Source organism: Vipera ursinii (assembly GCF_947247035.1).
Source record: "Vipera ursinii genome assembly, chromosome: 7".
Lineage (NCBI taxonomy): Eukaryota > Metazoa > Chordata > Lepidosauria > Squamata > Viperidae > Vipera > Vipera ursinii.
This window is the reverse complement of record NC_139521.1, coordinates 71,371,658-71,394,059: the sequence shown is the minus strand read 5'-3', so window position 1 is coordinate 71,394,059 and position 22,402 is coordinate 71,371,658. Positions and strand designations below refer to the sequence as shown.

At 42.6% G+C, this 22,402-nt stretch overlaps 1 protein-coding gene across 7 annotated transcripts in view; it reads right to left on the bottom strand.

Moving 5' to 3' along the window:
- The window catches only part of RUFY3 (RUN and FYVE domain containing 3), a 73,746-nt gene that overhangs the window by 4,029 nt on the left and 47,315 nt on the right, over window positions 1-22,402 (bottom strand). For 2 of the 7 annotated variants that reach the window (XM_083367149.1, XM_083367150.1), the window contains exons 6-16: window positions 21,686-21,747; window positions 19,599-19,664; window positions 19,431-19,500; window positions 18,210-18,302; window positions 17,433-17,519; window positions 14,952-15,119; window positions 13,509-13,606; window positions 5,985-6,104; window positions 3,708-3,825; window positions 2,075-2,151; window positions 789-816 (exon numbers count right to left, since the gene is read on the bottom strand). In XM_083367149.1, the coding sequence (XP_083223275.1) occupies window positions 789-816; window positions 2,075-2,151; window positions 3,708-3,825; window positions 5,985-6,104; window positions 13,509-13,606; window positions 14,952-15,119; window positions 17,433-17,519; window positions 18,210-18,302; window positions 19,431-19,500; window positions 19,599-19,664; window positions 21,686-21,747 (987 nt within the window). Of the gene's footprint in view, window positions 1-788; window positions 817-2,074; window positions 2,152-3,707; window positions 3,826-5,984; window positions 6,145-9,459; window positions 10,809-13,508; window positions 13,607-14,951; window positions 15,120-17,432; window positions 17,520-18,209; window positions 18,303-19,430; window positions 19,501-19,598; window positions 19,665-21,685; window positions 21,748-22,402 lie in introns of those variants that run through there. The other 5 variants (XM_083367152.1, XM_083367153.1, XR_014493012.1 and 2 more) reach the window with 4 other exon arrangements.

Sequence of the window (22,402 nt, the reverse complement as noted above, 5' to 3'; positions counted from 1 at the left end):
CAATGAACCGGCTGCCAACAGCCTCTTGAATAATGGGACCATCCAGAGTGAAGAAGACGACGACGACTAGATGACCTCTAAGGTCCCTTCCAACATTATTATTATTATTATTATTATTATTATTATTATTATTATTATCATTATCATTATCATTATCATTATAAAAATTTTTGCTTATCTTCCAAGAAGCTTCATCAGTTTTGATGGTAAGGGGATAGTAGGATAGGTACTGACAGTTGAGATTGGATGATGGGGGGATGGAAGGATAGGTTGTGATAGGATGGTGAGGGAAGATGGAAGAATTGTATTTCTTTGCAGTCATCTGGTCGTTAGCACTCTCCCTGACAGCTCTTGAGGCCACTTGGGAGTTAATCTGTGCCCTCGGGGTCAGCTGAATCAGGGTGCAACGAGGGCACAGATACCCCCCCCCCCAAAGTGGCTTCAAGAGCCCTCAGGGAGAGTGCCAATCACCAGATGACTGCAAAGGAACACAGTCCTTCCATTCCCCCCCACCATCAATCTCAGATCCAGGTACTGTCCGTATCTATCCTTACATCCCTCCTCCATCAAGACCGATGAAGCTTTTTGCATGAGAAGCGAAACATCTTCTTCAAGGAAAAAAAAAGTCCAGTTACCTTTTGAAGAGGGGGGGGGGAAGCACCTTTGAGAAATCATCGCCACATTTACAGTGGCTGAAATTTAAAGTTCAAACCAGTCTTAACTCGGAGACAAAAAAACAAAAACAAAATCCAGCGGCTTTGCCAGAATTCATAAAACCAGTTACTTACCTGCTCGTCTTGCAGGTCAGGAAACACACTGCAATATAAGATATCAATTTACTTCAACTCCATCTTGCAAAAAACCCCCAGGTATTAAATATGTGCCGTTTTCTGGACTTACAACCAGTTGCTTAGCAACTGTTTGAAGTTACGACGGACCAGCCCATGGCTTCTTATGATCCGGATTCAAAGTTTTGACAGCCAACACCCCTGCTATCACATGACTGCTTTTCGGGGGGGGGGCTGAAAAACCACCCTCATTTATGACCATTTGCAACATCCCAGTCATATGACCACATTTTGTGGGTTTTGCCCGAAAAGCGGTGTTTACTTCTGTTTCTGACAAGAAACAGCTATTGCAGACAATGGATTTGGTTAATGACTGCAGCATTGGCTTACCGACCACCACAAAAAAGGTTGTAAAATTGGGCATGGTCAAGACAACTAGCGTAACTAATGACCACAATTCTGGGCTCACTTATCACTATCTCTATATAACAGTGGTGGCGAACGTATGGCACGCATGCCAGAGGAGGCACCCAGAGCCCTCTCTATAGGCACATGCGCCTCACTCTTTGGCTAAGTTTTCGCAGGAAAAAGCCATTTGTCAAGCCCCTTCCTAGCCAAAACAAGCCTCCAGAGCAAGTGCGCTGTTTTCAGCCTTGAATTATACAGTATCAAATCTGACACCAGAAACTGACTAACAGATGACTTGAGTGCTGCACGTGTTGCTCTCAAACTTACAAAGTATGAGCCAAGGTTAGGCAAATTATCAGCATGCATGCAACAGCAAAAATCACATTAATTGTTCAAAAGCATGCCAAAGGCAAACTTGTACCTTTCAGTAAAAAGTTGTTTCTATCACTGAAAGCTTTGTTATTGTGTTTTTCTTTTAAGACAAAAGATGTTGATGTACGAGTTGTTTTTTTTCTAAACTAAAATCTCAGTATTCAGATTAAATTGCCATGTTGGCACTTTGCGATAAAGAAGTGGGTTTTGGGTTGCAGTTTGGGCACTCGGCCTCTAAAAGGTTCCCCATCACTGATATATATCTATATCATCTATATCTATATCTATATCTATATCTATATCTATATATATCTAATCAATATCTATATCTATATCTATATCTATATCTATATCTATCTATCTATCTATCTATCTATCTATCTATCTATCTATCTATCTATCTATCTATCTATCTATCTATGACTTATGATTTATAAGCAACATCATTATGTTTGTTTGCTTGTTTAAGATAAGCCAGAGACTGTGATTTTGGATTTAACCCATACCTGCTTGAAAGCACTGCATTCTCTTTCACTGATGCTCTCCATTGGGAATCTCCTTCGAGGTGTCTGTCGCTTGAATCCTATCAAAGCAAGGAATATATATTGAAGAGCCAAAGCAGAAAACCCCAAAGCCACCTTTATTTTAAATATGCTACCTGAAACAAGGGGTGGAAACCGTTCATTGTGGAATTACTTTTCCGTAATAGCCACAGCAGGAGCCCTCTTAGACCTATATGCCCCTCCGTAGTGCTTTGCAGCCCTCTCGGTATACAATGTCAGCCTCTTTGCCCCCAGCAATCTGGGTCCTCATTTTACCAACCTCAGAAGGCTGGAAGGCTGAGTCAACCGTGAGTCAGTCAGGATCAGACTGCAGACTGTGGGCAGAGTCCGCCTGCAGCACTGCTTTCTAACCACTGCGTCACCAGGGCTTCTTAGCAGTTTCCTGTTGAGAATATGGAGCCACCCGCCACTACCAAGTCAGAGATTAGTTAAAAGATTAGAATGAGAATTGGATGATCAGAATTGTCTCCCTGAGCATGATACGGGCGTATCTGACACAGGGAGTTTGCAGCTGGTTCTCACTTAACCATGGCAACTGGATCCAGAATTTTTGCTGCGAGATCTAATTCGTAACGTTCACAAGGCCACACTGCTGAACGATGGCAATCCAGTCAGTGCCCGTTGCTGCTGTTAAGCAAGGATCATGGGTGGTTAATTGAGGGACCCCTTGGCAACTTCCTACTGGCTTCCAACAAATCTATGGGGAAGACAGCAGGAAGTTGCAAGTCCCAGGCAGTTTGCAACCAGGCCAAGTGTCCAGGTAAATTGCTGTTGTGCTGTGACAGGGACACGGTGGCCGCTGATGGATGGGGTGTGTGTGTGCATGAGCAGGGGCGGGCTCTGGGATCTGCTACTCTGTGGTCAGGCTCTTTAGGACAAAAAAGCCGTAGAGGTGTGAACGATTTACAGGATCATCTTGCAATCCTGGCTTCCTCACTGACTTTGCTTTGGGGTAAGCAAGCAAGGAAGGTGGGATAGATCAAAGACCCACCTCTGTTTTAAGTGTGTCATGTGCGGTACTTGTAAACAAGGGGGTAGAGCTTCAATCACATGGGTATTTTATTTATTTAGATATTCAACATATGCCCACCATTTAAGTTTGTATGTGTCGAGCACCGGGGAAATCAGGAGATCCAGGCAATTCAAATGAGTGTCAAGATTTATGGCAAGCTTAAGTTCTCTATAAGAATCTGACCAACTAACGGCCAAAAGAAATGAGCGGGAGATAAGAAAGGAATTCAAGGCAGGCTGGGCTTAGAGCTTTTGCAGGCGTGCAGGAACTCAAGCCTGATGACCTGTTTGATCCCTCGGACTCAGCCTGATCATCTCCTACAGTCTCACTTTGACACCCTTTCCCGCAGATTCCCGTTATAGAATATTTGACTGACAGCAGCTAGAATTCCAGCCACAATTGATAAGCACTATATGTTAAGCACCCAGTTTTAAAAAAGAAGCTACACTAAGCTTGTAAGCCGCCCTGAGTCTTCGGAGAAGGGCGGGATATAAATGGAATTAAAATAAATAAATAAAATAAATTAAGCCAGTGAGATATAATGCAACAAACAAGAATTATTACTATCTTTGATCCTGTCTTCTGAATGCCTTTGTTAGGGCTGAACAAGCTTTTGTTATCTGGAACTCCGTGAGGCAAATGCAGCCACCGTTCCCGTCTCAATTCAACTTCAAGCTGGCCTCTGAAGCAACAATAGGAGAAAATATGTTAAATATAACAGGCACCCCTCCCAAACAAAATGAAATGGTCCCCATCCTTTCCCTTTAGAGCTATCTTTTTTTTTAAAAATGACAATTTTAATTTGACCAATAGAAGAGCAACTGAACCATGCCAGTACACAAAAGCACCACGTTTTTAAACTGATTCTGTTGTCCATTTGACTTTATATCCTCTCTCTGCTATTTTGTTAATGACTGTATGTCTTTTTTCAGGCTTCCAGTCAAGCTGTTTGGAAGCAGGGGTCTCCAACTGAGCAATTTTAAGACTTGTGGGCTTCAACTCTCAGAATTTTGGGAGCTGAAGTCCCTAAGTCTTAAAAGACTACAAGTCTTAAAGTTGATTTATTTAGCGTATGGCTGGTCACACACAGAATTAAAAGCACTTCATATTTACAAGTTAGAACAGTTAAAACAATTTTTTTTAAAAAAGAAGCGATTATAAAACCTAAGAGGAAAACAGAAATAACATTTCAGAGTTTAATGTCGAGTTTGGAGATCCAGTCAGTAGCTGTCGTTGTTACGCAGAGGAAGTCCTTAAAATCTCCTGGGTATCTTCTATAAGTGCATTCCCTCACTATATGTTGGATAGTCTGTCGGGGAGCCCCGCAATCACATTGTGCTGAAGGTGTCTTTCCCCATTTATACAGAGAATCGGCACACACCCCATGAGTCGTTCTAATTCTATTGTATGTCACCCATATGTGTCGGGGTAGATTAAATCCTGGAGGTCTACTATTAGGATTAATATGCTCAGAAAAAGTTGAAGACTTACAAGACTGGAGACCCCTGCTTTAAGGAGGTGACATGTTAAACTAATCCTGATCCTTCATCCAAGATGCAGGTATCTGTATAATTTTCACCAGATTTCTGCCCATTTTAGGGAGCAGTTTTAAAACCTAAGGATCCCAACCCCCAAAATACAAAACCCCAAAGTTGTTCTGGAAAGCCTTGTAGGGCTTATGGACTGAGCATGATTCAGCACTGAGCTATTCCACTCCCATCTTCCACAAAACACAGTTACTGTACATTGATTGTCTTAGGTAGAAATCCTACACACAATATGCTTACTTGAGAATAAGTCCCACTTAAATTCATTGGGGTTCACGGCTGGTAGACTGATAAAGGACTGTAATTATAGAATTCTGCAATTTCATATTTAACTCTTGATGTGCATTTATTTTAAAATGCCCCCTGCAGTGTGCCACTGTAGTAAATTTCAGTTTAACTAAATATATTATTCTAGTTTGATTATAACTGTTTTTAATTTGTATTGCAAACCACCCAGCAGAGGATTATGATATTCAAGTTACATAGGCCTTGAAACAAATAAAGCATTTTAAAAAAACATTACTTTGAAGTACGCAGGATCACTTTTTTTCCCATTTAACAACCCTGTAATTCCTTGCATTGGGGGTGGAATTGGGGCAACTGAATGGAGCTCAAAGGTTTACTGGCCGGAGGCCCTTCCTGACACCTATGCGGAGTTTGCAGCAGACAATAATTCATTGGGCTCAAAGAGAGAAATATGTGTGTGGTTAGTTTCTTTCCATTCATTTCCATTCTGATGAGTCCTCCAGCATTCCCCATCTTTGTCTGACCACCTTAAACAGTGGCACCCAGTAGGGTCTTCAGTCCTCTATAAGTGGGGTCCCCAACCCCCCCCCCCGGTCCATGGACCAGTACCGGTCCGTGACATGCCAGCAACCGGTCCGCACAAAGAAGGAAAGCCCCATCCGCAGGATGCAGGCAGCACACAAAACCACGCACCCTCCGGTCCGTGGAAAAACCTCTCTCCACGTAACCGGTCCCTGGTGCCCAAAAGGTTGGGGACCTCTGCTCTATAAGCTTGGTTGCTTGCTTACATACATTTCATCACAAACCAGGTAACATCATTAGTGCTAGGAGTAGGGGCTGCTCTCTATTTATATACAATAGTTTGCCCTGCCCATGTTGATTGGTACATGGTTTCTCCTTGATACTTGTTTAGGGTTCCCATGACAATTTCAAACAATTTGAATATTGTTTTCTGCTTTAACCAAGCTCAAAGACCACCTGTTCATCCGGATGGAAAATCCCCACCAAACTAAAGATACCCAGAGGAAGGGAAACGGTCTCTCTTCACCGCTGCTTGGTAAGTTGCTCCACTTCGACTTGAAGGCTGTTGATCTTGTCCCCAAATTCCTGCTTGAAGAGCCGATTGTCCTCTTGTAGAGACTGGCATTCCCGCTCGGACAGCTGCAATCTGGGTATGAGCCATATGAACTTGTGATAAAAAACAAAAGCTATGGTAGGGGGGGGGGGAAAGACCAAATTGAAACCATAAATAAAAGAAAAAGCTGAATGAGAGATGAAGGGGTGAGCGTGGAAACGAGAAGGTGGGCGGGGACAAAGAACAAAATCTAACGAAGGACTAAAAAAATAAAAAAAAATGGGTGAGGTGAACCAGGCAGAAGGAGCGTCTCTTTTCCATTTTTTTTTATTCTATTACTACAGTTTACAGTCATTAGATGATAAACATAAAACATCACTTTTATTATATCCATAGTCAAAGCAAATCTCAAGTACAGAGTAAGGTGAAAAGGTCTTTGTGGGTTCTTCGTTACGTTACATTGCAGCTTTATACAAGTAAGTGGGACTCGCGTCATGGGATACCTAGGTTATTAGGCAACCTTGGCTCTTGTATGACTTGTGGATTTCAACTCCCAGAATTCCTCAGCCAGCCACGCTGAGAGGAAAGGGAGAGGTTTCCAAGCTGAGCCATGCTGGCTCAGGAATTCTGGGAGTTGAAGTCCACGAGTCATGAAAGAGCCCAGGTGGCCTACCCCTGGCCTAGGCCGCTTTATGATTCGCGGACTTCAACTCCCAGAATTCCTGAGCCAGCCATGCTGAGGGGAAAGAGAGAGGTTTCCAAGCTGAGCCATGCTGGCTCAGGAATTCTGGGAGTTGAAGTCCACGAGTCATAAAAGAGCCAAGGTGGCTTACCCCTGGTCTAGCCTCGTCCACAACTGTCACATCAGGGGAAGCACGCGAGGCTTCCGGATCGAAGGCAAAGTTGTGGGGGTGTTTGTTTAGGGTTCCCATGACAATTTCGGGTGCTGCTCAACGAGAAGAAGGGGGCAAAGTATACTATCACAACACATAAACTGATTTTGGGCTACTTGAATCCACCAACCAGGGGGGCAAATACTTAGGGAGGACGCTTCACCGGAGGGTGGTCAAGGTAGAATGAATTGTTCTTCCAAAATAATGATGGCGCCTGCCTTTCCGCTTCTGAGACAGGCTGAAGAATTCAGCCAAGTGGCCCCATCTGCCAGGTAAGACTCAGCGGGGATTCGTAGGAAGTATTTCTGGGTGGTCCCAGGTGGGCCACCTGTATGTCCACACTGACCTTTTATTAATGGCCAGTTGGCAGCTGCAGAGGCATTGGTTAGAGGGGTAAAGAGGTGCCCATTGGCTATCAAAGCTTCTACTTTGTCAACCTTTGTCACAAGGGCGAGAGACACCCCGGTGGGACAAATTCTACCCTAGAGATGATCCTTCTGTGCTCCCACTGGAATCGAGCAGGATTCCTAGGCTCTTGTGAGGACCATCTCTCTCTCTCTCTCTCTCTCTCTCTCTCTCTCTCACACACACACACACACACACACACACACACACACACACACACAAACACACACACACACACAGAGTGAGTGAAGAACAACCTAGAAGTAATTCCCAAATAGCCCACCCAAAAGAGAAGGCAAAGCAGCCCCCTTTTACGGAGGAGAGAGGAGAAAGAGAGGTACAGAAGAACATTATCTATCTATCGTCTGTCCTTGCAACGTAGCAATGGCTGAAATTCTGTAGGGATAGCTTCTAACTTTCTTCAATCAGCATTCGCTTATACAAAATTCTTGGATGTTGTACGAGTTGCGGTTTCAGTCCTGCCTGCTGGGTGTTAAATTAAGCCCGATAGCTGGCAAGCAAAAAACAAAAACCTAATTTCTCAGGGATTGTTTCATTTTTCCCTGGGAGGGAAAAAGGATGACTTCGAAGGATATGTTAAAAGAAATGGGTCTGTGGATTAAAAAAAAATTACGAGGCAATCTATTTCTGTAACTGGCTAGGCGCCAACCTAGGCTGATCTTGAAAAGCTTAGCAGATCTGCTTATCCCATGGATGGAAAACTACCAGAGGTTATCGGGGTTGTAAGCATCCAGGTTATAAAAATCCCAGAAGTTGTTAGGGGAAAACTGCTATCCTACCCTTGCCAAAACAGTTGGTCATGATTGTGAAGTCAATCGGAATTGACTTCAACCAGAAGGAAAGAGCACCCAGCCTGTTTGGAAAGAGAGAATTTCCCTTCCCTTGTGAAAATTTGAGGGTGTTTCTCTACCCTTAAATTTCTTGACTGGTGAATATCAGCCAGAAGACACGCCCAATGGAATGTGGTTTTATGAAAACTCAAATTATAATTCTAGGGCCTTCTCACAGCATTAACGATACCCCCCATTTAAGAGATGGTAATGAAAAGACTAATACTTTTGGATAGGATTTGAACATGCCATCCCCAAATCAATTTCCCCCCCCCCAAGGTTGAATGAATGAATAAATAAATCTGACGGGTATTGTCAGACGGATTTATAAGCTATGAGATGAATCAGATTTTACAGCCATGTGGATTTTAAAATCAAGCTACTATATTTTTTCTTCCCATCTTTCCCCCCCCCCCGTGTTTCCCCTTTTTTCCTGGACCAAACAAATGTGATTTATATAGGATGGAACCATTTCAATCCTAATGGGAACTTAGAAGAACACATCTTTTATCTCTTTCACACATTAAATAGGGACGTGTCTTAGGGTTTACGCTTCACCAAATCCTCAATCAACACAGCCCAAAGCATTCTCTAGGAATGCTGGAAATGCATCCCCCTACATCTGGAGGGCACTTGGTTGAAGAACAACTATTTAAGATAGGGGGGGGGGAAATAGTGTGGATGGTTTGAGAAATGTTGAGAGTTCTCCACACTTTCTCACAACCCCCTTCCGATTTCATCAGATTTAGGAAAAGAAAGAAAAAAAAATACATTGTTAAGTTACAGCACGGTGTTTTAGTAGACTTTCTAAGGCTTAGATGCTCTTTCACTACAACTCCTAGCAAACCCTCTTCTTTGATCAAGATCACTCCGAATCAAATGTTAATGGCAGCCAGAGATAGCTTTAAATGAGGACCCAGATTGTTGGGGGCAATTAAGCTGACTTTGTAATAATGCCGCTTGGAGGGGGTGTGAAAGCCCTAATAAGCAGGCATATACATGGAATGAAGGCTACTGCTAAGCTTGTAAGCCGCCCTGAGTCTTCGGAGAAGGGCGGGATATAAATGGAATTAAAATAAAATAAAATAAATAAACAATGGCCAGGTTATTTTTCACTGTAGCTGCTTTTTAGTCAAAGAGTGATCCGCAATAAAACGCTACCAGTTCTGTTTATCCTTTATATATATATATATATATATATATATATATATATATATATATATATATATATATATATATATATATATAATGAAAGGGAAAACGATTCTAAAACGATGCTAAAAGAGCAAGGGAAGGCAAGACACGTGTATTATAAAAGTCAACCAGGAAATGGGAATCACCATATTTTAGGGAGAAAAGGCAGAGGTAGAAGTCAATGCAAAGGGAACGAAGGGTTTACCAATAAAAAAAAAATAGCTAACAGCTAAAGTTTGCATCCGTGTCACCTAAAGGGGACGAATGAATTATTTCCCCTGTTATGAAAGTGGTCTGAGCTGGCCTGTTAGCTTAGCTTGTCCTCGGATTGCTAAAGAAAAATTCCGGTTACAGCTTTGAGCAATGAACATTGGGCATGATTTGCATCGTCTGAACTCTGGGGGGGGGGGTTGTCTTCTGAATATTTCTTAATACCCACCCGCCCACGGCTACGTCAAACAAAGGATTTTGGTCATTCAGGTGGATGGGCAGATAGCCTGAAAAAGGAAATTCTCGGAAAAGAGAGTGGGACGAGGCAATTGTTCTCAACTGCAAGCTGAAGAAAAATGCAAACAATAGAGAGTCCAAATGGTGTGTTGACTCTGTTCTCTGAAGGAATTTTCATCCAGCTTCAATTGGGGCGATTTTAAGCACAGCCATCTGGGAATGGGAATATCTCCGTAAGGAGGGTGCTTTGCATCCCTCAACACTCATTTTCAAATTTACAAAAGATCCTGAGCGAGGCTCAGGCAGAAAAGGCTGCAGTGCAGACAAGCCTTTGGTTAATAATGGCCAAACGCTCCTAAAAGCAACATCTAACCCTGTTGTGTGTCTGTCCTGCTTATGATCAAGTGGAGCCACCACATCTACAAAAATTGTGGTTTCCGGCAGGCTCCCAAATTCTCTGCCTCTGTTCTCCCACCCCCACCCCCCATCTACTTCGCAACAGGAAAATCAAGAACTTCTTCTTTTGAATTTGAACATTTGGGGTGAGGCAGAAATATTGCTACACTTTTCTATATTATGTTGTAAAAGCTAAAAAATAAAAATAAAAAAATGTGCGGTATACAATTGCATGTACGTAGCCACAAATCTGATTTTAATCTATCTTCTGTCTGGAGTACTCACTGATCGAATTGCTCATATTTTAATAAAGTTTAAGCGTTAACCCGGGAAAGCGAAGCTAGAAGTTAATTTGTTCTGTTTCCGAATAAAACCTTTTTGGGTTTTTTTTAAAAAAATCCCCATCAAATTCCACGTCGACTTTAGGGACAACATGTAATTCTGACATCTAAAATTCTCAATGTTTGTTTCGCTCTTCGCTCGTAACAGAGCCGAGATGTCAGAGTTGCTATGTGACCGGCTGCAAAAATTAAAATGTCTAGTGCGGCTTCTGAATTAATTTGTTTGCTGCGCTATTTAAGGTTTTTGCCTGTTTCACCAAATCCTTTTCGCTATAAGGTGAGGGGGGGGGAGAAGGAAACAAAAATGATATGTGGAAAATGGGGGTTGGAGCAGAGAAAATACGCAATAAAAGAAAGTAGTAGTTAATTGAATAGATATCAGTGGTTATATACTACAGTACTTTAAATAAGCACAGCTTAAATATAATTTAAACTCTTGAACTTCACTTCATAAGAACAAGGCACATCAATCCATATCTCAATTAAAGCTACGTATTTTCAAAATTGAGGAGTGATGTGTGTTTTTGCTTAGTGACCATTTAAAGTAATAATAGCATTGAAAAAAATGACTTATGACCATTTTTCATCCGTGACTGTGGTGTTCCTATGATCACATGATTACAAAATTCAGATGCTTGGCAACTGGCATGTATTTATGACGGTTGCCCTGTCCCGGGGTCATGTGGTCACCTTTTGCAAATTTCTGACAAGCAAAATCAATGGGAAAGACAGATTCACTTTACAACCACGTTACTAACTTAAAAACAGCAGTGATTAACAAGAAGAAAGGTTGTAAAACAGGGCAAAACTCAGTGAACAGCTTTCTCGCTTAGCAACAGAAATCTGGGGCTCAAATGTGGTCGTAAGTCGAGGACTACCTGAAGTGGCAAATGTTTTCTCGAATTGCTAGCATTTAATTTATTGGGTTCAATTCGAACATCTCATTAAGCCACAATGTGATATGCTAGCTGAGCTTAGCATGTCACACAATCCGGCCATCATGGATTGCAAATGATGGTTATGGCCTACATTTTTTTGGTTGGTATACCATCAGTTACAAGATTATACTGTATCCTCTAAATTTCCCTTGTAGAATCCAAAATAACGTGCGTAAATTTCTTAAGTTTCCTTCCCATCAATGCATTGGCCTTTTCCAGATTTACTTAGCTTTAAAAGACAACTTCATGTGTTCTCAGATCATTCCACCGAGTCTGTGAACTCTTTCCATTCTCTGTTTATTTCTATTACTTTTGACACACACACATTAATCTGATTTTCAATCATTGCAACATCTGATTCAACTGTGCTAATATTCATTTTTTGAAACTGGATCCTTTTCCAAGCATCAGGAAAAAAATCCATGAAGATTATTTTTTTAATTTCTTAAGTAATGAAACTATCTTATTTGTTAAAATTATATTCAAATTGGGATCGGATCTTTAATCACTTTATAGCCCCATTCTCCTTAATGACTGCTGGGTTGCATCAAAAGTAAGCTAATCACACGGCCTGCCACGGGATATGATTCCAACTAGCGGTGGAATAGCGAACAAACCCGATATGCATCAATTTTACAGCACATTGTATCAACTAGATTTCAGTCTATAAAGAAATGGAGAACCTAAGAGTTACATCCTGCCTTTTGCCAATTACATTAAATTATCAATCTCTGTTGCCAAAACTAACTATGCACATTAAGATTAAGAGGAATATGTTTGTAACTAATTATTCTGGGGTAGTTAAATGAAGAACTCAGAACTTTACCTTTATTGGCAAGTAATTTTATTCATAGTGCCCCCCCCCCTCCCCTTTAAATTCTGTCATTAAATCAGAAGGGCTCAGACTAGCTTAAGTTTTAGCTTGTCTGGAGGTGGTTAGATTAAGGTTTTTTTTTATTAGAACTAGCCTGTGTCTTCAAATAGGTAGACGCTGAAAAGCAACAGCTGAATAATGTTAGGAACTGTAATGCTAGTGCATTTGGAAATGTACCGGTAGTCCTCAACTTACGACCAAACTTTCCATTATTAAGCAAGGCAGCTGTTAAGTGAATTTTGCCCCATTTCACAACCTTTCTTGCCAATTCTTAAGTGAATCACTGCAGTTGTTAAGTTAGTAACACGGTTGTTAAGTAAATCTGGCTTCCCCGTTGACTTTGCTTGTCAGAAGGTCACAAAAGGGGATCACGTGACCCCCAGGACACCGCAACCGTCATAAATCTGAGTCAGTTGCCAAGCCTCTGAATTTTGATCACGCGACCACTGATATGCTGTAATGGTTGTAAGTGTGAAAAACGGTCATAAGTCACCTTTTTCAGGGTGGTTGTAATTTCGAACGGTCACTAAACATTCTGTTGTAAGGCGAGGACTACCTGTATTTAGTTATAGAGTGGCCATATGGTATGTACGTTAATGTCCTGACTGCCATTCTATTACTGGTTTTGCAAGGGTCTGCAAACGCTTATTAAATCTTCGTTAAACCCCAAGTAAAGAATCAGGACACAAGCACTCTTACAGGGCTTGTTCAGTAGCAACACAATTGTTCCCGCTTACGGATGAATCCCATCCTTGAGAAACCCTGCAGAATTTTTCCATCTCTGGGAAAAATGAACATGTCACATGTGGGTTACAAACCTGTAGATGGCAGTAGAGAGTTACAAAAAAACATCCAGCTTTTTGCTGCCATCTAAAGCTGCTGTGGCTTGTTGCAGAACTCAAATGATCTACTTACAAGCAGATGACTGGAATTGGCTTGGAATTCTGAGAAAAAGCTTGGCCTGAAGCTATGTCAGTGCTAGTATATAACATGCAGGTCAATATTTCCCAATTTTTTTCTGCAGCAGACTAATTATAAGAGACTGGCCCTTGCAAGAAACAAGTTTAGGAAACTATTTTCCTGTAACCCAAGAATGAATGAAAGGATGAGTATAAATCACAATTTTAGCTTGCTTGGATAAACCGGTTTTGAGTTTACCTCTGTTCAAGCAGTTTAATTGTAGCAGCCATCTGACTGGTCTTCTCCTCCAGGCGGCTATTCAATTCACTCTTCTGTTTCATTCCCAGGTCTGAACTCTAAAAGAAAAAAGAGAGCAACAACTATGCTTACTTATCCTTAAAGATTATGAGGTCACATTTAATATATGAGCAACGATCACCATGTGCAAATTATTTTGCATGCATTTACTTTGCCATGCTCTTCTAGGCCTATCTCATCTGATTTAATGCCTCAAGAAGTATTGGTTTACAACACGGCCTCTAATTCCTATGCCAACTGGTAGGGAAGGCTTGCAAAGGCTAATGTAAACATTGGCACTGTGGCAGCATGAAGTAAAGAAAAGGAGAAAAGACATTTATCCTGCAAAAATATTTAAAATCTCATAAGGTGGAGGAATAGGGGCATCAATTGCATAGTCTCCTGATAAACACGGTTATAATAGTTTATACCGTACTTAAAATACACATGCTTACAAATTGCTGCCTTGCGTAAGTAACAATTACTTATATTTATATGGGTGGTGAATCTTTATTTTTCCTTTAGATGTTGTAAACCTTCCATTAGCTGTTCAAAATGTAACTTCTCATGTCCACAGAATTACAAGAATTTCTTTCAGTCAGTGTGTCTCGATCTTCGCAGCTTTAAGATGTGTGGACTTCAACTCCCAGAATTCCCTAGCCGGCCTGGCTGACTGGGGAACTCTGGGAGTTAAAGTCCACACATTTTAAAGTTGCTGAGGTTGAGAAACACTGCTTTAGACCAGGGGTAGGCAACCTTGGCTCTTTTATGACTCGTGGACTTCAACTCCCAGAATTCCTGAGCCAGCTTGGCTCAGCTTGGAAACCTCTCTCTTTCCCCTCAGCATGGCTGGCTCAGGAATTCTGGGAGTTGAAGTCCAAGAGTCATAAAAGAGCCAAGGTGGCCTACCCCTGCTTTAAACCATCAACACCAGTCAAATCTTTAACACGACTGAATATTATTTTGGAAAATATGCCATTAGTAATATTAGTTTCAGATGACAGGAGGAAAGAATCTAAAGTGCATGAGGAACACCCCAAGTTTTTCTTTCTTCTAACAGCGAGGGAGAAAGTGCAATTTTTGCAAGGGAGACAGCCTGCAAACTCTATCGGCCTCAACCCAGGATTAAGGGGGTGTTTACTTCACATTTGGACCAGTCCTGTGTGGAGAGACTGCAGAAATCGTTCTGTATCTAAAGACCTATTTCACCCCACCGGGATTAAGCTGGCCTGTATTCTTTAATCTTATCAACCGAGAGAAAAGGGTAATGAGTCATAGCGTCATGTGGCAAAGCTTTGTAACTAAGCCATCTTATTCTCCCGTGTCCAAACCACCATTTCTCCCAAACGAAAGCTGAGGCGATGGGCCAGGTGCCTTTCAATCAACCTATTCCTACTGATTTACCTGCAGCTTGAAAGAAAGTTCAAGTTTTAGGGCCCTGAGATCATCCAGTTGTTGTCTGAGCACCACAAGTGCATCCTGCTTCTCACAAACGTCTTTTTCCAGCATCTTCATAGCCAGCTCCATTTCTTGTCTCATCCCAATCTGCATTTCAAGCTCTTTTTCCACATCCTAAAGCAGGCGCGCATACACACACACACACACACACACACACACACACACGGGCGTTATAGGTGAGAGTAAACGCTCGAAAGACTTGCCCTCCCCCATAAGAAATTGCCAAAATACAAGAAAGGGTAGGACTGAGTGAAGCGTGATCTTTTCCATTCCTTCAGAAGACGGAAGAAGATATTAATGCTCGTCTAGGCCAGGGATTGGTTTTGTGGAAGACCATCTTTTTCCACAGGGGGTAGTGGGGATGGTTTTGCGCGCTACCTAATCCCATGCATGCACAAATGAAGTTTCACTTGCTTGCGCGGACCGGCTTCTAAGATACCGGTCCGCAGCCCAGAGTCTTGGACACGGGTCGGCAACCCGCGGCTCTGGAGCCGCATGCGGCTCTTTAAGCCGTCTCCAGTGGCTCCCAGTCCTCCTCCGCCATTCTGGAAAAAAAAGGGGGAGTAAAAAAGTCCCATTGAGAGAATGGGGAGGCGGAGGTTTGGAGAGCTGGTGCCTTTTGGGGCCGAAAGAAACGCGAAGGCAGCAGCTCTCCAAACAGGCGGCGGAGGTTTGGGGAGCTGCGCGCGCAGCTCTCCAAACCTCCACCGTCCCGTCTGCAGAGCTTCCGCCTTTGTCCATGTTTGACGGAGGCGGCAGCTCTCCAAACAGGGCAGCGGTGGTTTGGAGGCCCTGGGGGGAGGGGGAGGGCGCTCGGGTGGCTCTGGCAGCGCCCGGGCTGAAGGCGGCACCACGACCCAGCGCCCAGCGCCAGGGAGACCCACCGCCACTGCCGCGCAGTTGCCTCCCGGCTCGGGGGAGCCGCACTGCGGGAGACGCTCACGAGGCTTCCTTTGGCCGGGGAAGGGCCCGTTGCCTCCGAGGGGGGGCCTTCCTCATCTTTGTGCGGCCCTCCGCGGTCGTCTCGGCCTGCGAGTCCCCCCCCTGGTAAGCTGGCGGCACCGGGTGGCAACAGGTGCGCACAGCTCAGGATGCAGCGCGGGCGTCAGGGCTGCCGAGGATCAGCGCAGTGCAAGTGATCCAGGGCAGGAGCTGATCCCGAAGCTTCACAAAAGGCTAGAGGTGGACGGGGGCAGGGCTGGTGCACGTTTTGCTTTGTTCTGCGCATGCGTGCACGCAGGCGCGCACACATTTTGCGGCTCCCACTTTTTTGTGTATGTGACGGAACTGGTTCCGAGTGGCTCTTTTGCTGTTTCAGGTTGCTGATCCCTGGTCTAGGAGAAGGACAGAGAAAGTTGGAGCAGGTCTTTTCCAACCCTCATAATTACAACAGGTATTGTGGAATGAACATAGAGAGGTATGTGTATTTAAATCCGAGGAAGTTGGATTTGGCACATAAGAACCTTCATATCTTAAGGTCTAGGGAGATTCTCAATCCTCCAGATCATGGTTGTCCCAAAGTTGCTTTTCCATAGGGCTGGAAACTGGACTTTCTTGGGGTTTTTTTTTCTTTTCCTTGAAAACATTTCGCTTCTCATCCAAGAAGCTTCTTCGGTTCATGAAGGGAAGAAGCTTCTCGGTTGCGAAACAAAATGTTTTCAAGAAAATAAAACGCAAGAAAGCACCGTTGCCTTTTGGAAAAGCAGCTGTGGGACTTCACCTTTTAATAAATCGGATCACGTTTACAAGCAGCTCACACTTTCACAAGCAGTTCACATTTTCTGATATGTTTTCTTTGTAAAGGCATTCTACGTGAGAAAATGATACTCAACTCTTTTCTTTGCCATTAGAATCATTCTGTCTTTTTGGGGGTCTGTGTGGGTAGGTGTAGTGGCATATATATCTCACTTTGTTGCTTTTCCAAAAAGCCCTGAAGACATAGTTTTATCAGCGGTGGGGGAACGGAACCAGCTGTCAGAACTTCAGCATGTGTCTTAAGTACATTTTGGGGTGTGTGTGTGTGTCCATTTTAACTCGGAACAGTCACTTTAAGCACTGACTGATTGTAAGTTGAGGACTATCTGTATAAGGGCGGTATATAAATCTAATAAAATAAAATAAATAAATAAATCTATTATAACACCCTTGACTTGGCAGATAACTGGGATCTGGCCAAATTTTTCCCCATTTTCCTGTTCTCTGGGAACATACCAGCAGAGAAAGAAATCTAGGATCCTTTTTCTAATAGTTATTTTTCTAATTTTCTAATAACTGCACAAAACGTTAAAACCGGAAAATGGAAACTGTCTTCTTTGTGAAGTTGCTGAATTCCAAATTCCAGGATCCTTCTACACTGATTATGCTGGGATGGATTTACAAGCAGTTGTAATTCTGCCCTAACTTCCCTTCACCTGCTATCCACCTTACCAGTCTTAACTGGGTTTCCTCTTTTAAATGTTTCCTCGCTTCACTTAGGGCATGTCCGTCTACAGTTCGATCTTGCTGCTTATTGACCTGTAATCAATGAAGACATCACTAAATCAAACAGAATGCAAAGATTATTAGCAGAGATGAAATGGACAGCATATAAATTTAATAAATAAATGAAAAATAAACAAATGACAGAGATTAGTGCTCCCAATTTACTGTAGTCAAGGGAAGATGCTTAATTGCAAAACGCAAAGAAGAGTGAAGATGTGAGTCCTTGATTTACGATCACAATTAAGCCCAAATCTTTTGTTGCTAAGTGAAACATTTGTTAAAGAGCTTTACCCCCCATTTTACAACCTTTCTTGCCACAGTCGTTAAATGAATCTCTGCGGTTGTTCAGTTAGTAACACGGCTGTTAAGTGAATCTGGCTTCCCCATTGACTTTGCTTGTCGGAAGGTCACAAAAGGGGACTCACATGGCCCCAGGACACTACAACCGTCATAAATATGAGTCAGTTGCCAAAATGTCTGAATTTTGATCACGTGACCATGGGGATGCTACAACAGTTGTAAATGTGAAAAACGGTCGTAAGTCCCTTTTTTCAGCGCCACGGTAACTTTGAACAGTCACTAAACGAACTGCTGTAAGTTGAGAACTACCTCTGATTGAGAATAAAAAGGTCTTATGAAATGAACCATATTACAGAAGCATAGAGAGAAAATAAGAACCAAGCACTCCCCAATTGCTGCATATAATATACACATAAAACTAACCTTTCGGTTGGATTCCAAAATATACGAACTCTCCTCTTTGACGCGCTCCATTTCTTCTTGCAGCGTTATAATTCTGTTGTTTGCAACGGCGAGCTGCATTACACAAGAACACAAACGAAAGGCAAATCAACCACGTTGGGGGTTGGGGCCTGCAAATTCACCTGCAGCTCCATATATATTTTCTTTCCGTCTTCTAAATGCTACTCCATAAAATGTCCATGCAAGAGACAAATGCCCTCAGCAAAAGTGTGTGCAAGAGTGTTTTGTTTTCTTGCAAGACAATAGCAGCTTTCCAGATTGGATTCCAGCTCCGTCAGCACTTGTTAAGGGTCCCACACCAACAGATAGTTAGGACAGCAGAAAAAAAAAACGATTGCAACCAGCGTGCCTTCCACTGAGGGCTGGTATACTGCACAATCCAGAAAGAGGGCTGAGAAAATATCTACAGACCCCTCACATCCTGGACATTAACTACTACTACTCCTCCACTTGGGACACTGCTATAGGGCATTACACTCCAAAACAACTAGGCACAAAGATAGCTTCTTCCCCTTCCCCTTGGCATCACACTGCTGAACACCTAATTCCCACAGCCTAAGGCAGGGGTAGGCAACCTTGGTTCTTTTATGACTCATGGACTTCAACTCCCAGAATTCCTGAGCCAGCTTGGCTCAGCATGAAAACCTCTCCCTTTCCCCTCAGAATGGTTGGCTCAGGAATTCTGGGAGTTGAAGTCCATGAGTCATAAAAGAGCTGAGGTTGCCTACCCCTGGCCTAAGGATATCTAACCAAGCAGTAGGATTGTATTGCTAATATCCTTCTCGTTTTTTTCCTGTTATCTACTCCTATTGGTATCTTATGATTTATCACCTTGTTTGCATTTACACTGAGACCTTATGCACCGGAGACAAATTCCTTGTGTGTCCAATTACACTTGGGCAATAAAGAATATTCTTTGCAGAATTCCACAATAGAGTAACTCTCCATTAGACCTCTGTGCTCTAGGCCAGATAGATTTCCATCCCATAATGTTAATTCATCTGGCATCTCTTGCATTTGAAATTATTTTGGGATACGTATGAACCAGACTGGGATATTAGTCAATTAGAAGTGAACTAATTAATGAATGTATCCTAATGTCCCTACAACGTGAATGTTTCTTTTAATTTTGTCCTACGTAGGAAAAAACAAAACCCTTACATTTCTTTCATTTCTACGTACCTCCTCAGTTAGTTTAGTGTTGGATTTTTCCAAAGCATCAACCTTTGCCTGCAAGTTGTTGACTGTAGCACTGTCCAATTAAAAAAAACAAAAGACATGTAGTAACTCTAAAACTTAAGAATTCAACACAAACTGACCAAATTTTCTACAGAAGATTTACCTCTTTACCTTAAATGCCTATTGAGTTCTTCTACGTAATTTTTCTGATCCAGAATTGCAGTAATTTGACCATCGCTGAAAATGGAACACAGTGAATATTAACCATGCACAGAGAGAAATATTAAGCAATACTGCAGAGCAAAGCAATATGTTTAGGAAGAACTTGTTTATAGTATTGATGAAAAAGTCAGTAATTAATACAGATCAATTAGTTGGCCCCTAGAAAAGCAGACATGAATTTCTTTCTGACACGATAACAAAATAACGCTCATCAATTCAACTGACACTTGTTTGAAAATTCATACTACATGAAGCAACAATTAAGATGTTTAGGGTCCACTATGGTCTGAATTGACATGTACTAAGAACCTAGAATTAAATAATAAGTAAATGATTGTCTGAAAAGAATTAGAAGCCATAATGTGAAAAGGCTTGCAAATTACTGTTTGTCATAAATATAGATTTGCGTAAACATGTGACCATACTGACTTGTGACAGCAGTTCCAATTGTGCTCATTAAAGACAATATCACATTACCACGACTTGCGACTTCCTGCCAATTTCCCCACTGAATTTGCTTGTCAGAAACTGGCAGTGAAGTTTGCAAATGACGATCATAACGTGTGTTGTGATTCAGGGTCAGCCTGTGGGTTCGGCAGTTGGGTCAAACGACTCAGAGGAGGAGGAGGAGGGGGGTGTTTGAAGAGCTTGATGAGAGTCCTCAGCCAGGCCCCTCATCTGGTCACGACGCAGACCCAGCTGTGTGAGCCTGACAGCGTGGATGAAGATGACCCACAGCTGGCCCTGTTCAAGGACGCCCGACGCAGGAGACAGTCAATCAGGAGTAAACAGAGGAAGGCAATGGGGCTCCTCGGAAGGAGGCAGAGAGAAGCCACGCCCTGAACTGTATTTAAGGGGGAATGCGTCGGAGGGCTGGTTTGCTGAAGGCAACCGCTTGAAAAGCTCCTGTTTCTTGGTTCGTGTCTTGTTCTATTTGTTTTTGTAGCAATAAATTTGGCAGGCGTAATTCCAGCCTCTTGCCTTCTTGTAAAAGGGGTTGTCCCTGCCTTTTCTGCAGGGCCGGTAGCAGGCTGGTACAGAACGACGTGATGCAATGCTGTGATTACCATCACTGTGCGCTAGTTGCTAAACACCTGTAATCGTGTGACCAGAGAGACTGCAGTTTTGAGACATAAGTTTATATGTCTCCTTGCTCATCGTTGACATAAGCTTGAAAGACAGCTGGATTGCTAAATGCGGACTACCTATGGATTATTAACATTTTATGCCTTCGGTTCAGTGCTGATTCTTGGCAAGTCCCTGCAGTTTTCTTGACAACAACTTCAGAAGTGGTTTGTCCTTGTCAACATTTTCCTAGGCCCGAGGGGGAGGGACTGGTCCATATTCACTTGGGTGGTTTTGTATCTAAGACAGGACTAGAATTCCCAGTGTCCTGTTTTCTAACCCAGTGTCTTTAACCAGTACACTAAACTGGCTCATATTATATTAGCATGTTCAAGTTTTCATGACTTCTTTTTCCCTTCACGAACATTCCACAAGTTCAACAACGTACGACCACAGTTGAGCCCAAATTTTTTGTTGCTATGTGAGATGGTTGCTAAGCGAATGTTGCCCCACTTTACGACCTTTGTCAACACAATTGTAAGGTGAATCACTTCAGTTGTTAAATTAGTAATACGGTTGTTAAGTGAATCTGGCTTCCCCATTGTCTTTGCTTGTCGGCAGGTCGCAAAAGCTGACCACGTGACCCTGGGCCACTGAAACCATTATAAATAGAAGTCAGTTGCCGAGCATCCGAATTTTGGTCACGCGACCACGGGGATGCTCTAGCAGTTGTTAAAAGTGTGAAAAATGGTCATCAGTCACTTTGTTCAGGGCCGTTGTAACTTTGAACCATCTCTAAGCGGCTGAGGCCTACCTATACATCATTACAATAAGGTACTAAATCTGGCATTTCCCACTACGGTGACAAGAGTAAGAAAGAACCAAGCAGTAAAATTGGCAAAATTTTCTTATAACAGAGCTTCAGAGAAGTATCTAAAATAAAGATTCTGGATAGGAATCAGAGCACTTACCCTTCACTGCCCTTACTGCTACTGCCGTCCTTCAAATACATTGAAAAATCAATAACGCCGACCTACAAGAGAAGACAGCAATAATACTACATGACCGACACTTGCACCTTTCGTCATTTTATTCCTCTTATATTGTAACTGATCAACTGATCAAAGGCCTGGACGCTAAAACTTACAAAGAACGGCTGCGGGACTTGGGTTTGGCTAGTCTAAAGAAAAGAAGAAATACGGGAGACATGATAGCAGTCTTCCAGTATTTGAGGGGCTGCCACAAGGAAGAGGGGGTCACTTTGTTCACCAGAGCACCAGAGGGAAGGACGAGAAACAATGGTTGGAAACTAATCAAGGAGAGAAGCAACCTGGAATTAAGGAGAAACTTCCTGACCGTGAGGACAATCAACCAGTGGAACAGCTTGCCACCAGAAATCATGGGCACCCCATCACTGGAGATCTTTAAGAAGAGATTAGACAATCACCTGTCTGAGATGGTGTACGTTCTCCTGCTTGAGCAGGGGGCTGGACTAGAAGACCTCCAAGGGCCCTTCCAGCTCTATTCTATTCTATTCTATTCTATTCTATTCTATTCTATTCTATTCTATTCTATTCTATTCTATTCTATTCTATTCTATTCTATTCTATTCTATTCTATTCTATTCTATTCTATTCACCTGTGTGATTCATCTAGGCATCTTCAGCAACCATGGCACAATCATGACT